Source organism: Euprymna scolopes, chromosome 16, assembly GCF_053919585.1.
Source record: "Euprymna scolopes isolate OS-2025 chromosome 16, ASM5391958v1, whole genome shotgun sequence".
Lineage (NCBI taxonomy): Eukaryota > Metazoa > Mollusca > Cephalopoda > Sepiida > Sepiolidae > Euprymna > Euprymna scolopes.
Window position 1 is genome coordinate 52,448,084 of NC_136497.1, and position 18,393 is coordinate 52,466,476.

At 31.3% G+C, this 18,393-nt stretch overlaps 1 protein-coding gene across 9 annotated transcripts in view; it reads left to right on the top strand.

Moving 5' to 3' along the window:
- LOC145295954 (multiple PDZ domain protein-like) overlaps positions 1-18,393 on the top strand; it is a 548,951-nt gene that overhangs the window by 500,068 nt on the left and 30,490 nt on the right. For 3 of the 9 annotated variants that reach the window (XR_013869924.1, XR_013869927.1, XR_013869928.1), the window contains 4 exons: positions 654-795; positions 983-1,024; positions 10,512-10,965; positions 16,590-16,725. Coding sequence is in view for 3 of the 9 variants with exons in the window: in XM_080141856.1 (XP_079997982.1) it covers positions 654-795; positions 16,590-16,759 (312 nt within the window). In the remaining 6 variants the exon portion in view is untranslated. Of the gene's footprint in view, positions 1-653; positions 796-982; positions 1,025-10,511; positions 10,966-16,589; positions 16,760-18,393 lie in introns of those variants that run through there. The other 6 variants (XR_013869923.1, XR_013869925.1, XR_013869926.1 and 3 more) reach the window with 2 other exon arrangements.

Sequence of the window (18,393 nt, forward strand, 5' to 3'; positions counted from 1 at the left end):
TTTAAATGAAGGATGATAGACAGATTTTTTTTTTTTTTTTTTTTACTAAACAGAAAGATTTTACATATTCAAATTACTGTTCTCATATTAAGGTGAATCTTTGTTGAACTCTGGAATTTTTCTGTTATACTATTTTTAAGTGTTGTCTGCATTGAGGATTGAACCTTCAACCTCCAGAAGAATATAACTTACAACTGAATTTTACCAAGTACTTTATCCACTATGCCACTAAAAAAAATAATTATGAATTACTTAGGACTTCTACCTAGTCATGGTTGATGGAACGACTGAAATTCTGTACAGATTTCAGAGTTCAACAAGATACACTTGAAGAAGATTGGAGAGAACATCGTCTGAAATGCTGTGTGAATAACACTCAAGATAAGATCAGAAGTCCAAATAATCCAAATAATACATCCTCATCTCAGAAGTTCAGAAAGATGCTACTATAAATTTTAATATAATTATATGTACCATGTGATTAAATTTAAACATTTTTCTTGTTACAAAATATTAACTTTTGAGTAGTTAAAAATACATAGTTTTTAATTTTATCAACTTTTTTTTTTAGTATCCCATTCTAGGATGTCTGTATCTGAGATCCAATATTTCTCTTTTTTTATTTTTAAAAGAGTGAATTTTTCTTTTTCCAGACATTGATGGGGAAAGTAGTATTGACAATTGGACGATTAAAAGCTGGCTCCCGATCGTCATCATACCACAACTCGAGTTCAGGAGGCCTTCGCAAGTCAGAATCTCATACTAGTGGCAAGTCCAAGGGGAAACATAGTAGAGGTTAGTATTGATTTTGCAATTGCAAACTTGGAATTCTTAAATGTATCAGTTTCTATTACATGTGATTCAATATGAATTTCGTTCATGTACACGTCAAATTGTAGAATTGCATAGATTTTCGACAATTTTTTATTTTTGTCTTTATAAAAAATGTTCTCATTTTGACATAATCTTTTTGATTATATAGATAACATCACGTTCTTTGGATGAAGACCGGCCTTTGATATAGGCTAGTAGTGGTTTGTTTCATTTGCCCCCTCTCCCCTGATCTCTTTCATTCCACGATGTTGTCAAGTGGCTCGCTTCCATTGCCTGTTACTTGTATCAAAAGTGGAAAAATTTGTTGGTATGTTGAAAAAGCTAATTATGCATGGACCTACTGTTGAGTTGGTTTATTTTTTTGTTGTTTACCTGGAAGCATTGTGGCTGTTTGTGTAGATTGGTGATTTTTTTTTTAAACCAATGAATTTCAGGTGAAGACATACCACATACATGTGTCATGTCGACATAAACTTAAATTCCAAAAATTATAAAAAGTGATCAAGTAGAAGATGTGCTACATGTATTTTTAATTAAAAAATCATCCACAATTATGTTCTGTTTAAAAAAGTGGATTTTTAATTTAAGTCGAGAGAGAAGTTTGTTATACTGAATTGGTCACACATTAAAACATATGATAAAACTCGTTAAATTCTGTTTTTACTTGTAATTATTTTTCTACTGGATTATAATTTTTCATAATTTTTGGAATTAAAACTAATTTCAACATGACACTTAAATATGTAATGTTTTCACCTGAAATGCGTTGATTTAAAAGATCAATCTACACAAGCACTGCATTATGTTTAATAAGAGTTATCTCCCCTTAAGCATGGGAAAAGGAACAAAAACAATCCACCCCTTTGTATTAAATGGCAGGTTCAGTTCAAAATTTTTCAAAAGTTGCCAAGTGTGGCAGGATTCTGAAGAATTTTATAACTGTTTTATAACTGAAAAATTGTGGTGATAAACTATTAAGATGATGGCCTAAGTCGAATTGGATAATTTATGCCTTTATAAATTGGACGTTTCTTATTTTAATTAATAATGATTTCTTGGATCTTGTTCACCCCCCCCCCACCCCCACCCCCACCCCCCATATTAAAACAAAAATAAAGGAAAATCTGTATGATATATGTACCCATGAGTAAACGAAAATATCATATTCCAAATATTACGAAAATTGATAAAGTAGTTTTATTTTTATACAGAAAATCATTTTTAAGCAATTAATGCAAATCTGTGAGCATTACAACATAAATCTTGCAAGTTTGAATTATTGTTGAGTTGTTTTTCTGTGTTTCTTGAGTTTGTTTTCAAAATGATGTGTAAAACAGTCTCTTTCGGGTTACTCATTAAATTTTTTTTTTCTTATTTAAAAAAATAATCTATTTGATCAATTTACATAATTTTTGGAATATGATATTTTTATTTCGTCAGAGACACGTAAATCATACAGATTTTTCTGTATTTTTAATAAAATAAGACAAAGTCAAGATAAGAACCAATTTCTTTTATAAATTCATGTATATATGTATATTGGTTGAGCTCCAGTCGTTAAATAAGTTTCCACTTCAGGTGAAAGTATTATTCTTTTTAATTAGAATAGAATTATCTCTGACAGTATATTATATATTATGCTGCTTTTTATGACGCTCATGCTTACATGTGTACTGTCATTTAATAAATGATAAATTTAGTCACTGAGACTGTTTGTTATCAGCCTCAACGACTATATTAATCATTTAATTATATCACTTGCACAAACATGAGTATCAAGTAATAGTATAATACACACACACACACACACCTATATATATATATATATATATATATATATATAGGTAGTTGCCTTTCTAGCTGCACTGGTGAGCTGTGAAACAGCAAACCAGTACTATATGTGAATGACTATATATATATATATATATATATATATATATATATATATAGTTCAATTAGAATAAAATATATAGTTTTAATATATATGTTCAATAAAATGTTTTCAAATTGCCACAATTAAGATCAATAAAAACAAGTTTACACTTTCAGAGCATATATACAGCTAGTAAACATTCCAAAGCTAAAGATGTATTTATTTCACACTCGTAGTGTTAATATGGTGTGTCTTACACGTGTTTCATGGTATGGTGGAAATACATGATCTCTTTCAAAATTGAACCAAATATGGAACCTGATAAACCTCATTTCTTTAGCTGGATATGTTAGGAAATTAGTTAAAAATAAAACTCATTATAATTGAAATGATCAATTTTAGGTAAAGCAAATAAAGAAAAAATGCAATCTGTGCACTTTGGAATCCTTCCATATATTAACATCTAAGGAGAATTTACAACAAATTATAAAAAATATAACAAGTTATAAAAAATAAAACTGCAAACTTTACAAAATTGTATCCACAGAATGAGATATATGCTAACCTATTCCAAACTTAGAGGAATTGTAGAGTGACAATTTTAGCTACAATTCCTGTACAAAGAAATATATTAATGATTTTGTATTTTAGCTAGGATCTAACTGAAATTAATATAATTACGGTCAAATAATGACTTTATGCTAACATTCAACTGTAGTCAATAAAGAAGGAACAGCTAAGAATTAATAATGGGCAAATAGTTAATTGGGGGGAAAAAAAGGAGAAAGAGTATAGAAAGGAAATATACAATATCTATATAATTCCCTTCAATTAATTAAATAGGGGAGTATGAGGTAACTTTTAGGTCTACGCAACTTACTATATTATTCATCCTACATACTTAACATAATTATACCTTAAGTAGATACCATACTGTATTATTATTATTATTATTATTATTAAACTTTAAAAGAAACAAATTCTTAGTTACCTAACTTAAAGAAAATTGTTCAATCACATCTGTATTTGAATTTACAGTAGAACCCTGGGATACGGCATTAAAAATTAGTAACAAAATCCAGTACAGTATATAATGCACATGTATATAATCAAATAACATTATAAATTCAATCATGACAAATTTCAATAAAAAATACACGATTAAACCCGGATATGAAACTTCCAACGTAGATCCCCACTACCATGTCTCCTTCTCCAACATCAGGGGTCTACGTTCTAACCTTCCAGAGGTTGAAGCCCAATTACAGGAGACTAAACCAGACCTTTTCTTTTTAAGTGAAACTGGAATTGGACAGACTATTTCCCTAAATGAGTTCGTAATTAAAGGATACTCCAACCTAACTTCCAAAACTGACCCCCAAGATCGCCATGGTCATGGACTATGTGCCTATATAAAAGATGGCTTTCCATGTGGTAGGGACATCTCCAGAGAAGATCCTAACTTACCCTATATGTGCTTCCGAGTAGCACTAGCTCACACTACGGCATTTATATTTACTCTCTATCGCCCCCATAACAGCGGAGTTACTATCTTTAAAAGCATATCTGAGAAAATTGACCAAGTTCTATTAGCATATCCTTCAGCTAACATTCATGTATGTGGAGACTTCAATGTTCACAATGTCGAATGGTTGACCCACTCAAACAAGACCGATGATGAGGGGAGGTTCTGTCATGATTTCTCCATTGCTTATGACCTCACTCAGATTGTTCACGAACCCACCTGTGTGCCTGACAATGACGGCCAGTATGCAAGTCTCCTAGACCTTTTTCTCACAACTTGCCCTGAACTATGTTCAGTTTCCGTTCTGTCTCCTCTTGGATCTTCTGACCACTCAGTTGTATCAATTAAGATAAAAATGAAATGTAATAAGTCCTCAGACGTACCTCTCCATCGTACAGTATATCGATACACTATGGCTGACTGGGATAGTTTCCATACATTTATATCGGATCTTCCTCTGCGTTCCATGTTTAAAAAGGATGTGTCGTCTATAGTATCAGACCTGACAGAATGGTTAATTGTAGGTATAGACAATTTCATACCCTCGAAAAAGTTCCAGCAAAAACCTAACAGCCAGCCATAGTTTTCTCCAGAATGTGCTGCTGCTATTGCGCACAGAAATCACTTTTTCCACTGCTTCCAACGTAATAGATGTATGGAAACTAAAGCTGCTTTCAGGACTGCGAGCAACCATTGTAAGAAAGTAATAAAGAACGCAAGAGAGTTATATGCTCAGTCCGTCAAGTCCAAAGTAGCTGAGCAGCGGCTTGGTTCTCACCAGTTTTGGCAAATTGCAAACAGAATCTTGAACAGAAGCGTGTGCTCCATCCCAACTATCATCAATGGACCTGAGTTAATCTCGTCAGCATCAGACAAAGCCAAACTCTTTGCCAAGAACTTTGCAGCCAATTCTACCCTTTACGACCAAGGCCGCCAACCCCCAATATTTCCTCCTGTATCAGAAAACACACTATGTGATATACACATATCTGTATGGTATGTTGCCAAGCTAATCAAAAACCTTGATTCCAGTAAAGCAACCGGCCCTGACGATATTCCAATTATAGTACTCAAAAAACTTCAACCAGAACTAGCACCCATACTTACAAAACTGTTTAAGCGTTGTCTTAAGGAGAATTGCTTCCCATCACCCTGGAAAATCTCATCAGTATGCCCTGTATTTAAGAATTCAGGTGATCGTTCATCCCCCTCTCAGTACAGGCCAATAAGTCTCCTGTGCGTCATGAGTAAGTTGCTGGAATCTGTGTTAAATAGAGAAGTAATCAACCATCTCAGCAAAAATAACCTTCTTAGTGACACACAATATGGTTTCCATTCTGCTAGATCTACAGCAGATGTGCTTACAGTTATATCTCATAGGATTAGCAAATCTCTCGACAGAGGCAACCTTTCTAGGGCAATTGCTCTTGACATATCAAAGGCCTTTGATAGGGTATGGCATAAAAGTTTACTTCACAAGATTTCCAGCTATAGTATGGCTGGAAATGTCTTCTCAATTATTAAATCATTTCTCTCTGATAGGTTCATAAGAGTAATAGTTGATGGGCGAAAATCAGAAGCTTACAGTATAAATGCTGGAGTCCCTCAGGGGTCCATCCTGGGCCCAACTCTTTTCCTGATCTACATTAATGATCTTCCAAATCACATCCTTACATCATTCGTAGACATTTTTGCTGATGACACTACCATCTATGGTAGCACATCTAAGACAGTAAACGACCAAGTTCTCCGATTCTCTCTCCTCTGATCTTGATCACGTTGTACAATGGGGAAAGGAGTGGCTGGTTACTTTTAATGCATCTAAAACCAAGCTTTTATCTTTACATCATCAACGTTCTGATCTCCATCTGGCATCAATTAAAATGAATGGCTCTCGTCTTGGGGAGGCCTCAAGTTTTGACAGGCTTCTGGGCTTGACCATTACTCCTGATCTTAAATGGAATACGTACATCAAATCTGTTGCCAAAATCGCTGGAAAAATGGTGTGATCCTTCTATCGATCCAGTAGATATCTCACTGCTGATGCAATTCTCTATCTATATAAGAGCCAGGTACGTCCAAGATGGAGTACTGTTGCCACATATGGGCAGGAGCTGCTAGAAAAGACTTGTCCTTCCTTGATAGGGTTCAAAATAGACTTTGTGGCCTGGTGGGAGATGTCCTTTTCTCTTCACTGCAACCTCTGCCTCACAGAAGAGATGTTGCGAGTTTGTCTCTGCTTTATCGTTATTTTCATGGAAAGTGTTCAACTGAGCTTCAATCTATGGTCCCCCCTCACCAAACTTTCACAAGAAACACTAGACTAGCTGAAAACATTATCAATAGTTTTCCCTACTCTTTATCTGTACCTAAACATAGATTCCATGATCAAAGCTTCTTTCTTAGAACTGCACGCCTGTGGAATTGTCTTCAGTTTTCCTGCTTTCCAGCTGTCTATAATATGGTTGTCTTCAAGTCCAACGTGAACAAATTTCTGATGAGCCGTTCCACTTAAGTTAACAAATTTACCGAACTTCCATTATTATCGATTACTATATTGTCCTTTTGACTACTCTACACTCTTTAACCCTTATCCTTGAGTGGCCTATCGGTCTTGATAAGTGGTGACGTTTATGTAAAAAAAATAAAATAAAATAACACCATAGGCAGGGCAAATACTGTAACCAGGAGCCAAAAAAACATTGTATTCCACATCGTAACCTGAAAAAAATATATCCTAGAACCACCAAGGGTTTTACTGTACTTGTTGTTGATCACTGCGGTTTTAGAAGTTTTTTTTTTATAAGGTGTTTAGTAAGTTCTTATTAGCTTTTATTGAATCTAGGCAGTTATGGTAACTTTGGATACAGCTAATTTTTTTTTTTTTTTTTTTTCAGTCGCACAGGCACTCACTGCTATTTTGATTGAAAGAAAAGTTGTTTTTATTCATTTATTTGGGGGAGATGGGGGTCCAGTACACAGGCTGCCGAAATATCTGGTGGGGAAGTTGTCACCTACTTCTTTTTTGTGGGGGTTGCTCAATACCCTTATTATACCAGCTTAGTCCAAACCAAAGTTCATGTCAACTTGAGCAATGCTGGGTATCCATGCTAGTATATATATATAATTGAAACTTTAGGTGACAACTCTGTTGAAAATTCAATTATCTATTCTGATTTGCTATTCAGATGAGATTATATGATTTTACTGGGGGTGAGCCATGAATAGTAAATTAATATAGATTTAGTTAGTGCTAGTTAATTAGATTAACATTTTCAGTAATATTTGCAAGATAAGAATTTATATTACTACAACTATTTAAAAAATGAACATTTTATGATTTCCATGGTTTATCGGTAGCTGAGTGTATTTTCCAGCAAAATAAGTTTCATAAACTAGTTAAGAAACTTTTGACTGGAAAATTTAGTCTTTTTCATTCTTTTTTTTTTTTTTTTTTTACATTTTCACCTAAACAAGGCACGGCGCCACTTTGATGTAGGGGGCTATTACCAGAGACATGTTGCATGGATACTATGTAGGGAGTTGAACAGCAAGATGTTTGTTCACATTACACTTGAACTTCTACATTGTTGTACAGTTGAGGAAGCAGGAACCCGGAAGAGAATTTCAGAGTCTAGGAGTTCTGGGGGAAGAAACTATCAGAGTAGAAGGCTTTCTTACATCTAGGGATCTCTGTGTAGGGGTGAGACTTTGCTGCTTGTCGGGTTTGTTGGGGTATTTACGTCGAGGGGGGTACAAGGACTTGTAGTTCGTCAGAGCATCCACCATTAAAATAGTTGTAGAACAGGCAAAGGGATGCAACATTTCGTCAATGGGACAGAGGTTGAAGCTTAGATAACAGTTCAGGAGTGAGAGACTAGTAGCAGATGCACCAGCCCAAATGTGACAACAATACTCCGTACATGGACCTTATTGTAGTATCTTGTCATTTTGAGCAATCGCTCTTCAGCTTGGGGTCGAGAGTTTAGAGTAATGTCTATCATTATCACAGCATGATCAGCATTCCGGAGTGGGAAATGAGCATTTGTAATGCAATCCTCAGGAACTGTTGTCTGAAATAGATCCAGAAGTGAATCTGATTAAATTTTAGCTTTTTTAATAATATTTTACAAATAACACCGCCTATATTTTATGAATCATTTTTTTCCCCCCCCTTTATTTTGAACTTACATACGAAAATTCAGAAGTATGGCTAAGATTGAATCGAATGGTGGTATAAAAATTAATGTTTCATTGTATGCTCTAAATTCCAACAGATTTTTTTCTTCAGGAGGTTGCTAACATATTCTATAATAAGTAAAATCTTTTTACTCTTATGAATTTTAAAGATTTTTATTTCCTTTTACCAACATTTATTGTTTCTAATTCAAGGGAAAAAATATTTTTTTATGAACATAAATCTGTCTCTGAGTTTGGTGAATTTCTATCATTCAGCGATACACATGTAAGACACTTTATATTAACAATAAAATATTGAGTGTAAAATAAATACATGTTTGGCTTTGGAATGTTTACTAGTGATTGAGATATATATATATATATATATATATAATCACTGTATTGCTGTAGTTTTAGATGTAAACTCCCTGAAACTCCAATATTTATGAAAATATGCTAAATGAAAAGCATAACATAATTATAGTATGTTTATTTATAAAAATATTATCGACTACATATATGCATACGTTTCTGATGAGGCTGTATTTCTAAAGAAAGTACATCATAAACATACTATATATATGCACACACAAATACCAGAATATATAATAGAAATATGTATATCAAATTCACTTAAATATTTCATCAGATAGGCCTAAAAAAATGTCCTTGTAAATGTATTCTTTTACTATAATTTTGGAATTCATTCACTTTATTTGTAAAATTATTTACATAGGCTATATTTTAATTTATTTAATTTTTTTGTTTTATTTCTATATTTGAAGAAAAAATTCTAATTGTATGGAAAATTTAGCTTTTGGAATCCATCTTGCGAATAAATGTCCAGTGTGTACAGAGAAATAAATCTCAATTGTTATTTTAACAATATCAATTCACTACTCATTCTTCTATTTAGTAGTTAAATCTTAGGATTTTAACTTGTTTTGAAAATCAAGATATTTTATTAGGTTAGTCACTTTTCTTCATGTTCTAATCTTAAGTTATATTCAGATTTCAACTATTAGCACCAAAACTTGAGTAAACTATTCTGTATGAAGTTAAAATGGGTTTGAACTGTTTACACTCTAACTTAAATGGCATCATTAGAACTCAAATTCACTTGATGAAATGAAAATAATAATTTACTTATTGCCCCAGTCAAAAATAATGTGGTCCACAAAATCACTGGATGTTTTGTCTTACTTTTCTCTTTCATCTTCCACTTGTTAAAGTCAGCAGATGTCAAGCATTAAATAATCTACATTCATTCTTTTTAACCAATGGGAATATAGATCGTTCATTGACTCACTTTTTTCTTATCAAAGTGAATTTGCTTCCTTCAATCTAATAACCAGTCATTCTATGTCTTGTGAATTCGATCCTCATTGAAAACTCATGATTTCACCATTTCTTTACTTTTTAAAATAATTGCTAATCAAAAACAGACCCATTTATGGTGGCGATGAGGCAATTCAGGCCCACATCCATTGTTTGATTCAGGTTCAGGATGATCAAGTCCGCTCCATAGAATTCTTGGATAATCTTACAATAGCATTTGAATCTGTTAAAATAGTTTCTCACCATCTAACCAGCATTTGCCTTTGTCACAACTGACAAAAACATTAAATTTAACTCTATTAAAATTTACTCATAAATTTCAAGTTTTTGTATAACTTGATCTTGTACAGAATACTGGTGCTACCAGATTGGGCTGTCTGAAAATACCGGCTTCCTGGCATAAATTGCACCAAATATTGATGTTATTGTGTTTTTTTTTTTTCTTGTTTTTTTTTTTTCAAAACTCAACTATTTTCTGCAAAGTTAAAAATAAAAACAAATAATTTTCTTCTACAAAATAGACATATATTTTGTGTTTAATAAAGTATATAGGAAAAGGCTTTAGAGAAACAAATGTTGTTTAATTTGTATTTAGTATAAGATATCCTTTTCTTTTTATTTTATTGAATAATTACTGAATTAAGTTTATCATTTTAAGCTAGGTTTTTTTTTTTGTTCAATTTCTGATAAAATTTTTTTCCTAAACATTTAAAGCTACTTTGAATTGACATGTCTCTCCTACTTTCCTCTCTTTTTCAACAGGTGGTCTCCCCTCCTCCAAAAGCTACTAATAATAAATGAACTCTTGCTGCTATTGTTGCTGCAAGTGTTGTGATATACTAATCTTTCCCTATCAATGAACAAATCACATTAAACATGACATTTATACTCATTATTTCAAAGCAGATTTCAGATTCTTATTTCCTTTTAGGAGTTCTTAAAAGAAACTTTGAATAAAAATTTCTTTTTTTTTAAAGACCCAGATCTATATTTATTAATATAAACATTTTTTTTTTTCACAAATTTTAGTTACATTAAAAAAAAAAAAAAAAAATTTAAAAAATTTCAAATTCCAAGCAGCCAAATTGACTGCAGTTGTTCATGACTCACATCCTCGGACCCATTCACTGCCTTTAGCTATTTTTTGCCCAGCCCCTTACAGAGCAGACAGATTCTTTCAACTTAGTAGAAAACTGGAATAGTTTACAAATACAAGGTTAGGAACATTACATTTTTAATGTTGTGTTTTCTGAAAATTACTCACTTGTTCTTTTTATAAGCATCTATATTTCTTAACCTTTTCTCTGAATGTTTGCTTGAAGTTTGTGTATGATGAAAAAATTTTTTTTATATATAAGCATGCTTAGATTATTTTAAAAATATTTTTTGTGATGAGGTTGGCATGCATTTGTGGATGTTGAACATGTAGTAATACATTTAATTGTGTATAATTTATTGACTAATGATAATAATTTTGGCAATGCTAAAACAATATTTAACATGAGGAAATGATTCATAGAAAATTTTAACAATGGAAGAAATATCTAATTTTTTAAGTAAAATCATCCTAAATGAGATTAAATTTAGGAATATTTTTTTAATAGATGAAACTAATTTTTGCCTTATCTATATATTTTAACACTTGATCGTGTGTATTTTTTTATTTTTTTTTTGTTTTGTTTTGTTTTTTGTTTTTTTAGAAGTATAACATTTTAAGACAAATATTAACATTTTGTTATGCCTGTAAGTTAAAAATGTTTGTGTCTATCAAAAAAAAAGATCATTGTTAAAATTTCGTTTTGTATTGAAAGTTTAAATAGTCTTTACTTATATAAAATAAACAATATAAACTTCATAGAAATCCTTTAAAAAAAATGCTGTTCAGCACTATTTTGAAACATAAAACCATTGAATTTGGTGTTTTTTAATACAAAAAATGTTTTACATAGTCAGAATAATTACCATAGTAGTAGTCCATTCTAGCTGCGGGTGATTCGAAATGGCTTTTTTATGCTTTTTTCAGTATTTAGAAAAAAAATGTCCGTTCTTTGCTGAATGAGGCCATGAAAGATTTTTTTTTTTTAAATAAATTTACAGAAAAGTTAAATTGCCAATCTTGGAAAAGTGAGGTTCATACTCTAAAAAAACGTTTCACCCTTTGAACATTGGTTATTTTATTTTTCTGCAAATTTCTTTGTTTAGACAGACAAACAATTCAATTCCTTTATGACCATAATGCATCATTCAGCATAGAAATTAGAAAAAAGCATGTAAAAACAAGTGTAAATAAAAAAAAAACATTGAATTGCCTTAAGCTAGCAGCCATAATTGTAAAAAAAAAAAATTAACATCGAAATAATTTTAGAATAAGGTGTTTTGAAATGATGTTGAGCTGAATTTTTTAAAGAATTTTCTAAAATCTAATTACCCTATAAATGCTACATAAATATATTTTTGTACATACATATATTTTTTACTTTCTATTGTGATAGCTTTTCAGAAATCTGTTGATTCCTAGACATTTTCAAAAGAAAGCCAGTTTCTAATATTAATGTTTCCTATGCTTTCCAAAGACATTTATTGGTCCAATTACTTCACACATTGAGCAGTTAGCATGTTGGCCTTAATAATTTTCACTTCCTGTATAATTATTCAAGGGAAGTAACTCATTTGTCTTCAACATCAAATACATATTAATGTGTTGGATTTTTTTTTTTTTTTTATAAGTATGGTGTTGCGGACCACATGATAATAGGGCAGCCAACATGTAGAAATTTAAATGTAATGTGAGCATACATTTTACTACCCAACTCCTCACCCAAGTTTCACCTATAAATATGGCCCCTATTGCAATAGATCTTTATGTTTCAGTAGCAATATACCTATATGGGGGTAAATAGAAGTCAAAATAAAATAATGTAAAAAAAAAAAAAAAAAATGTCCACTTGAGTAATATTCATTTGAAGAATATTAATTTGACTTATTTTATAAAAAAAGACATTTTTTTTCATACGTTACAGCCCACAAAAAGTTTGTGGCCTAAATTTCTACTGTAATAGAAGGAAAGAATATATATTTGAAGACATAAAGGACTTGAGGGATATTTTTTTTAATTACTGGATTCGGCATTAAATAACCTGAGAACAAAACAAGCGGATAAAACTGTTACAATATAATAAATTAAGATGTTAAAATATTTATTTTAAATAATATTTAACTGACAATTATTTTAATGCTAAAATGACAAAAAAGGCAGTTAAGCATCTCTGACATTTCTCAGAGGTGTTTCACTCATTGTTAAAGATTGAGATTTTAGATTTAGAACAGTTTAATTTTATGCTAATAATTAAAATACTGTTTAACAGGTTTAGTTTTGTATTTGTCTTTTATAAAATTTATTTTTATTATAAATTCTTTTTGATGGTCATTAAATGTGTTGTGTAAGTAATTTTCTTTGTTTCATCAGGTTTGTTGCATGATGAGGGTATGATTCAATGATAGTGCATGTTTATAACTTTGCAATGTGTTTAGCATGCTAATCCACTTTTCTATATTAATAAGATAATGAGACAACTTTATACGTGTGTATTTCTTGCATCAACACAACTTTGAGAGTTATGCAATGAACTATTGTTTTTATTTTTTTAAATTCCATTTAAAAAGATTTCATTATCAAATTAAATCCATCAAAATATATTTTGGTTAAACAAATTAGCTGTTTTAATTTTTTGATAATAGTTGACAAAAAATGGTTTACTCTTTGAAATTTGAAAATAATTTGGAAGCATTTAAAGTGTTGAATAGAAAGTCTTTTTAGGCTTTTAAAGTTCTTGGCATATCCTCATGTATGGAAAAGTTAAAAATTTTGGAAGCTATTTACACCCAATTTTATAAATACCAATTAAAACATCATTACCTTAACACGGTTATAGTTTTATTACAATTTGGTTCCATTAATAATTTTAATGATCAAGCAATATCTTAATTAAATTTAACTTTGCAAGACTTTCTTTTTTTAAATAAATGATTTGGTAAAAACAAAAAATGAAACAAGACTCCCGGACAACACTGGATTGTAACAACTCGTTTAATATATGGTGGATCTATTGGATATACTGTAGTATGAAAAATAATACATATTGAATTAAAAAAATATTTAAGTGTTAAATACATATATGAGCCTGATTAAAAAAAATATCACTTTAAATAAATTAATTTCTATTGTAAACATTTACAGTAATAATTATAGCAGGTAAAGCTGTTTATATTTTTTGTTTATGTAAAAATAAGATTTTAAGTGAATCATAATTGATTCAAAATAAAATTAACACAATCATTTTTTAAGAAAAGATATTTTTATGCTTTCTGATTTGAGGTTAGAATGTAGTTATTTAGGATATTTTGAAAAAGAATACCATGTAAAAGTTTTTTCTGTTCAATATTATTCACATTAACAAACTGTGACCTCTTTTAAAAAATAATTTGATTTGCTTATGACTTATATATGCATTTTAATATGAGACGAATTTAATAATTCTTATATTAATTATTTCATTGGACAGTATTTTAATTCAAACAAATTCACATTTAAGCTCCTCTAATTAAAAACAAATAGTTTTTTTTTATTATTAATTTTCAAAATTATGAAAATTTAAAACGGTCTAAAGGTTGCATCCAGTCCAGACATCTTATACATAAAAAAAACATCTTTATAATTAATTTGCATTTTATTTTATGAATTCCTATGAAAAACTCAATATTTTTTCAAATATTGAATTAGGTAATTATTAAATAAATTTTATATTTTAATTCATACAAAAAGATAAACAATCAAAAGTTAATTTTCTTGAATATTATGTTTAAAATGATTTCCCTTTGACTTTATTATTTCAACTCTATATTAATAGTAAAAGTATTTTCACATGAAAAAAACTTTCATTTATTACATTTAACTACATATTAGAAATTTTAGTATATCAGCTGTAATAAAAATTGTTTTAAAATCACAATTTTTAAACTGATATACAAAGTAACTTTTTAAAATGGTTTTAAATTATTTGCCTTGGTTCATATTGATATACAAAATGTTTTTGTTTCATGTTCTTTTTTTTTTCATTTTTATCTAGTTATAATTGCTCAAATATCAATTTTTTAAGCCATTCTTTGTGATAAAGACTGAAAATTTATATATTTTTGTATAGAAGTTATGTCAGTCGAAATTAATAAATACTTATAATCACTTGAGCCATTTTTAGAATCTCATATATATATATATTAAAAATCTTAAGTCCGTGTTGTAGTATGTCCATGTAAATTGACCTTCAAATGTTGTTGGCTTCCAATTCAAAAAATTTTATTTTCTCTTATTTTGACATTTTTTTTTTGTCTTTATAATGTTTGAATTTCAAATTTTGATTAGATTATTGAACAATTTTTTGCACTAATACACTTTTACATGCCAGAATTTAAAAAAAAAAAAAAAAAAAAGAATTAGCAACTCTATTTCAAAAAAATGTTTTATTTAAATTTACAAATTTCGGATTGTCTTCACTTTTTGTTAGTATAAATCTTCCGAAAATGAAAACAGAAATTACTTCCTATGAGTTAAAGAGCACTAGTGCCAATTTTTCTTTATACTGTTAACCATATAATTTAGATGTATTCAATTCAATCTTTATTTTTTGAGTATGTTGGAAGAAAATGGGCTAAGGATGATAGTTACTACTTGGGTTGAACTGTCTTCCTCCCTTGCATGCACCACATCTCAAACCATAACAGCCTATGTACACTAGTCCTTGGCATGGTTACATGAAATGGCTAGCTACTCATAATTCAGCTGCCAAAGACCAAACACTTGTCAGCCAGAGAGCATTCTATTTACCATGAAAAAAATTTTTTTTGTGATTGGTTTAAAAGAAGAAACCAAAATATAACTCTGGTTTTAGAGCTGTAAGTTTGGAAGTGGATTTAAAATCACTTTTTCTAATACACTTTGGACAAGGTATGAACTCCTCCTACTTATGGATAAACTAGTGGGGTAGACTAGACTGTGATGTCTTATAAAGGAAACTGTCTAGAAGGTAAATCTCTGAAACAGCAACACTCCTTCCCTTATCCCAATATTGCTTCAAGTTTTATTTCCATGTAACTGAAATTATGTCTTACTTCCTAATAAACACTTCTTTCATGGGGGCATCCATTGCCTCTTGAAGGATTAAAATTTTAAAATTCAACAACTTCAAGAGAGCCCTTGCTTCACGCTAAACTCTTCATCATGCAATCACCGTGATTAAATGCCTTAAAAATTAGTACAAACCTGATTTTGTACAGCCTGTAGTGTATAGTGGCAGACAAAAGAATAAAGAAATAAAAAAAGAAATGGTTACTGCTTCTATTTATATGCTGGCTATCTCGTGAAGTAACAAGATTTCTCGTCACTTCATATACAAATGAGATGCTGCTGGTTTGAATAAAACACCTGATTTTCAGAGACTGAGTGGATTGGAATTTTGGAGCAGCAAACTTTAACAGCAGTGTGTCAAATTTGGAGTAGTGAACTTTGAATTCAATTCTGGAAATTGTTAGCTGAAAGTGCAGAATAGTTAACAATTGTATTTATTCACACACTCTTTCAGGGAAGGAGGTATGTTGTCTTTCGAAAAATTGGCAGCCAACAACAATTAAAGATGGTAACTATATCATTTATGCAGTTTATTAACTTATAAGTTTTTTTTATATGGAAATATAGTTGATATTAGCATCTAAAGTTATATTTTTTTTTTTTTTACTATTTGGATATATTTGTACTCTAGAAAATGTGTGAACTCAATTTCATTTCAGTATCTAGTGAAGATATCTCTCATGTACGCATAGTCGAGGTGGCCCATGATGCTAGAGGCTCCTTGGGTCTCAGTATTGCTGGAGGTATTGAAAGTACATTAGGTGATACACCAGTAGTCATTACAAATCTACATCCTGGAGGTCCTGCGGCACAAACGGATAAGTTAAAGGCAAGTCTTATGATAATTTTATTAGTCTTTTTTAAAAATGTATTTAAGCACTCCCATTCATTATTTCAATGTGACTAAATCAACAAAGTCTCCTGTTGTGCACACACATCCCTATACTATTTAGATTTAATCTTTCTCTAAAGTCATCAGATCTAAGCCCATCTTTAATATTCACATGACACATCCATTGCATCATTCTCATGCAACACATTTTCAACCTTCATTGGCCGGGCTTCACTTACATATGACATTACACTGCATCCAGATGCCTGATTACTCTTTGTTTGGTCAACAGTGGTAATCTTCTGCCAATTACAGGGTGGAATGATAAAATTGTCACCCTAGAAAAGACAACATGATTCCATTTCCGTTTGATGAAAACTGGTTTTCTTTTTTGTTGCAGACCATTTACTGTTGGCCAGTTGTGTACAAATCCTAAGAGTGATAGACGCCTTCTATTATGTCTGAAAATGACACAATCTTCAACGAGCGAGATCGGAGATGTGCCGCTGTACAATTCCTGTTCACTACCAATCCAAGTTATGACAACAGAACTATTGCCAGCACCCTCAAAATGGTCTTTGGTGTGGTTTCAAAGTTTCAAGTGAGGGCCACATCGTGCCACCTCACATCTCTGAAGTCTGCTTGAAAGTCAACACCAAAATATACCTGGATGTGCTGAAGAGTGTAGTGATCTCCTGGTACAATCAGGTGGCTGCTGGCAGATCCTGGGTGTGGCAGCAGGGCTCAGCAGGCGCCTGCCCACAAATCCAAAGAAACCCAGGTTTGACTTCAGAAGAAGTGTTACGACTTTATACCTTTCACTGGCCCCTCTCCTCTCCCGACCTGAATCCGCTGGACTACTTCACTTGGTCATACATAAAGAACATCATCAACATGACCTCCTAACGCACCAAAGCCAGCCTGATTGATGCCATCTACTGAGCTCCTACCGGTGCTTGTGAAAAAGCATGCTCCCAGTTCCAGATTCCCATCTGACCATGCAGGCGCTCATGCATTAAGTGGATGTTGTAAGAGCAACGATTGCTTAAGGTGTTTAAAGTTTAACTACCTCCTGAAATGATTGAAATCCAACTATGAACTTTAAAGCAAATAGTTTATATCAAAACTGTCACTTATATTGTTGCACATAAAAATTGAAACAATTACAAAGACTCACAATGGTCAACATTTGTTAAGTATCACAAACATATTTTTATCAAAGATATAGCAAAGATACCCCAACTTGGTGTGCACCATTCCTACATGGGGGAGTTTATGAAGAGCCACCACCAAATATGACCTTTGATCTTGACCTTGAAAAATAGTGTGCACCATCCCCAGATCGGAGATCATCATGTCAGGTTTGGTCATGATCGGTCAAGTGGTGTGAACTGTAGGAGTACAGAGGCTATGATCTTGACGTTTACCTTGGAGTGTGCGCCATCCTGCCAGGTTTGGTGATGATCGGTCCAGTGGTGTGGGCTATAGGAGTGTTGTACATACAGACACACACGTACGTGAACAGTACTACTTATATAGAGAAATAAAATATATTTAAAAAAAACATATTAATAAACATGAATCTCCATAGCTGTTTCTACCATTATATCTTAATTTGTTTCAGTTTTTGT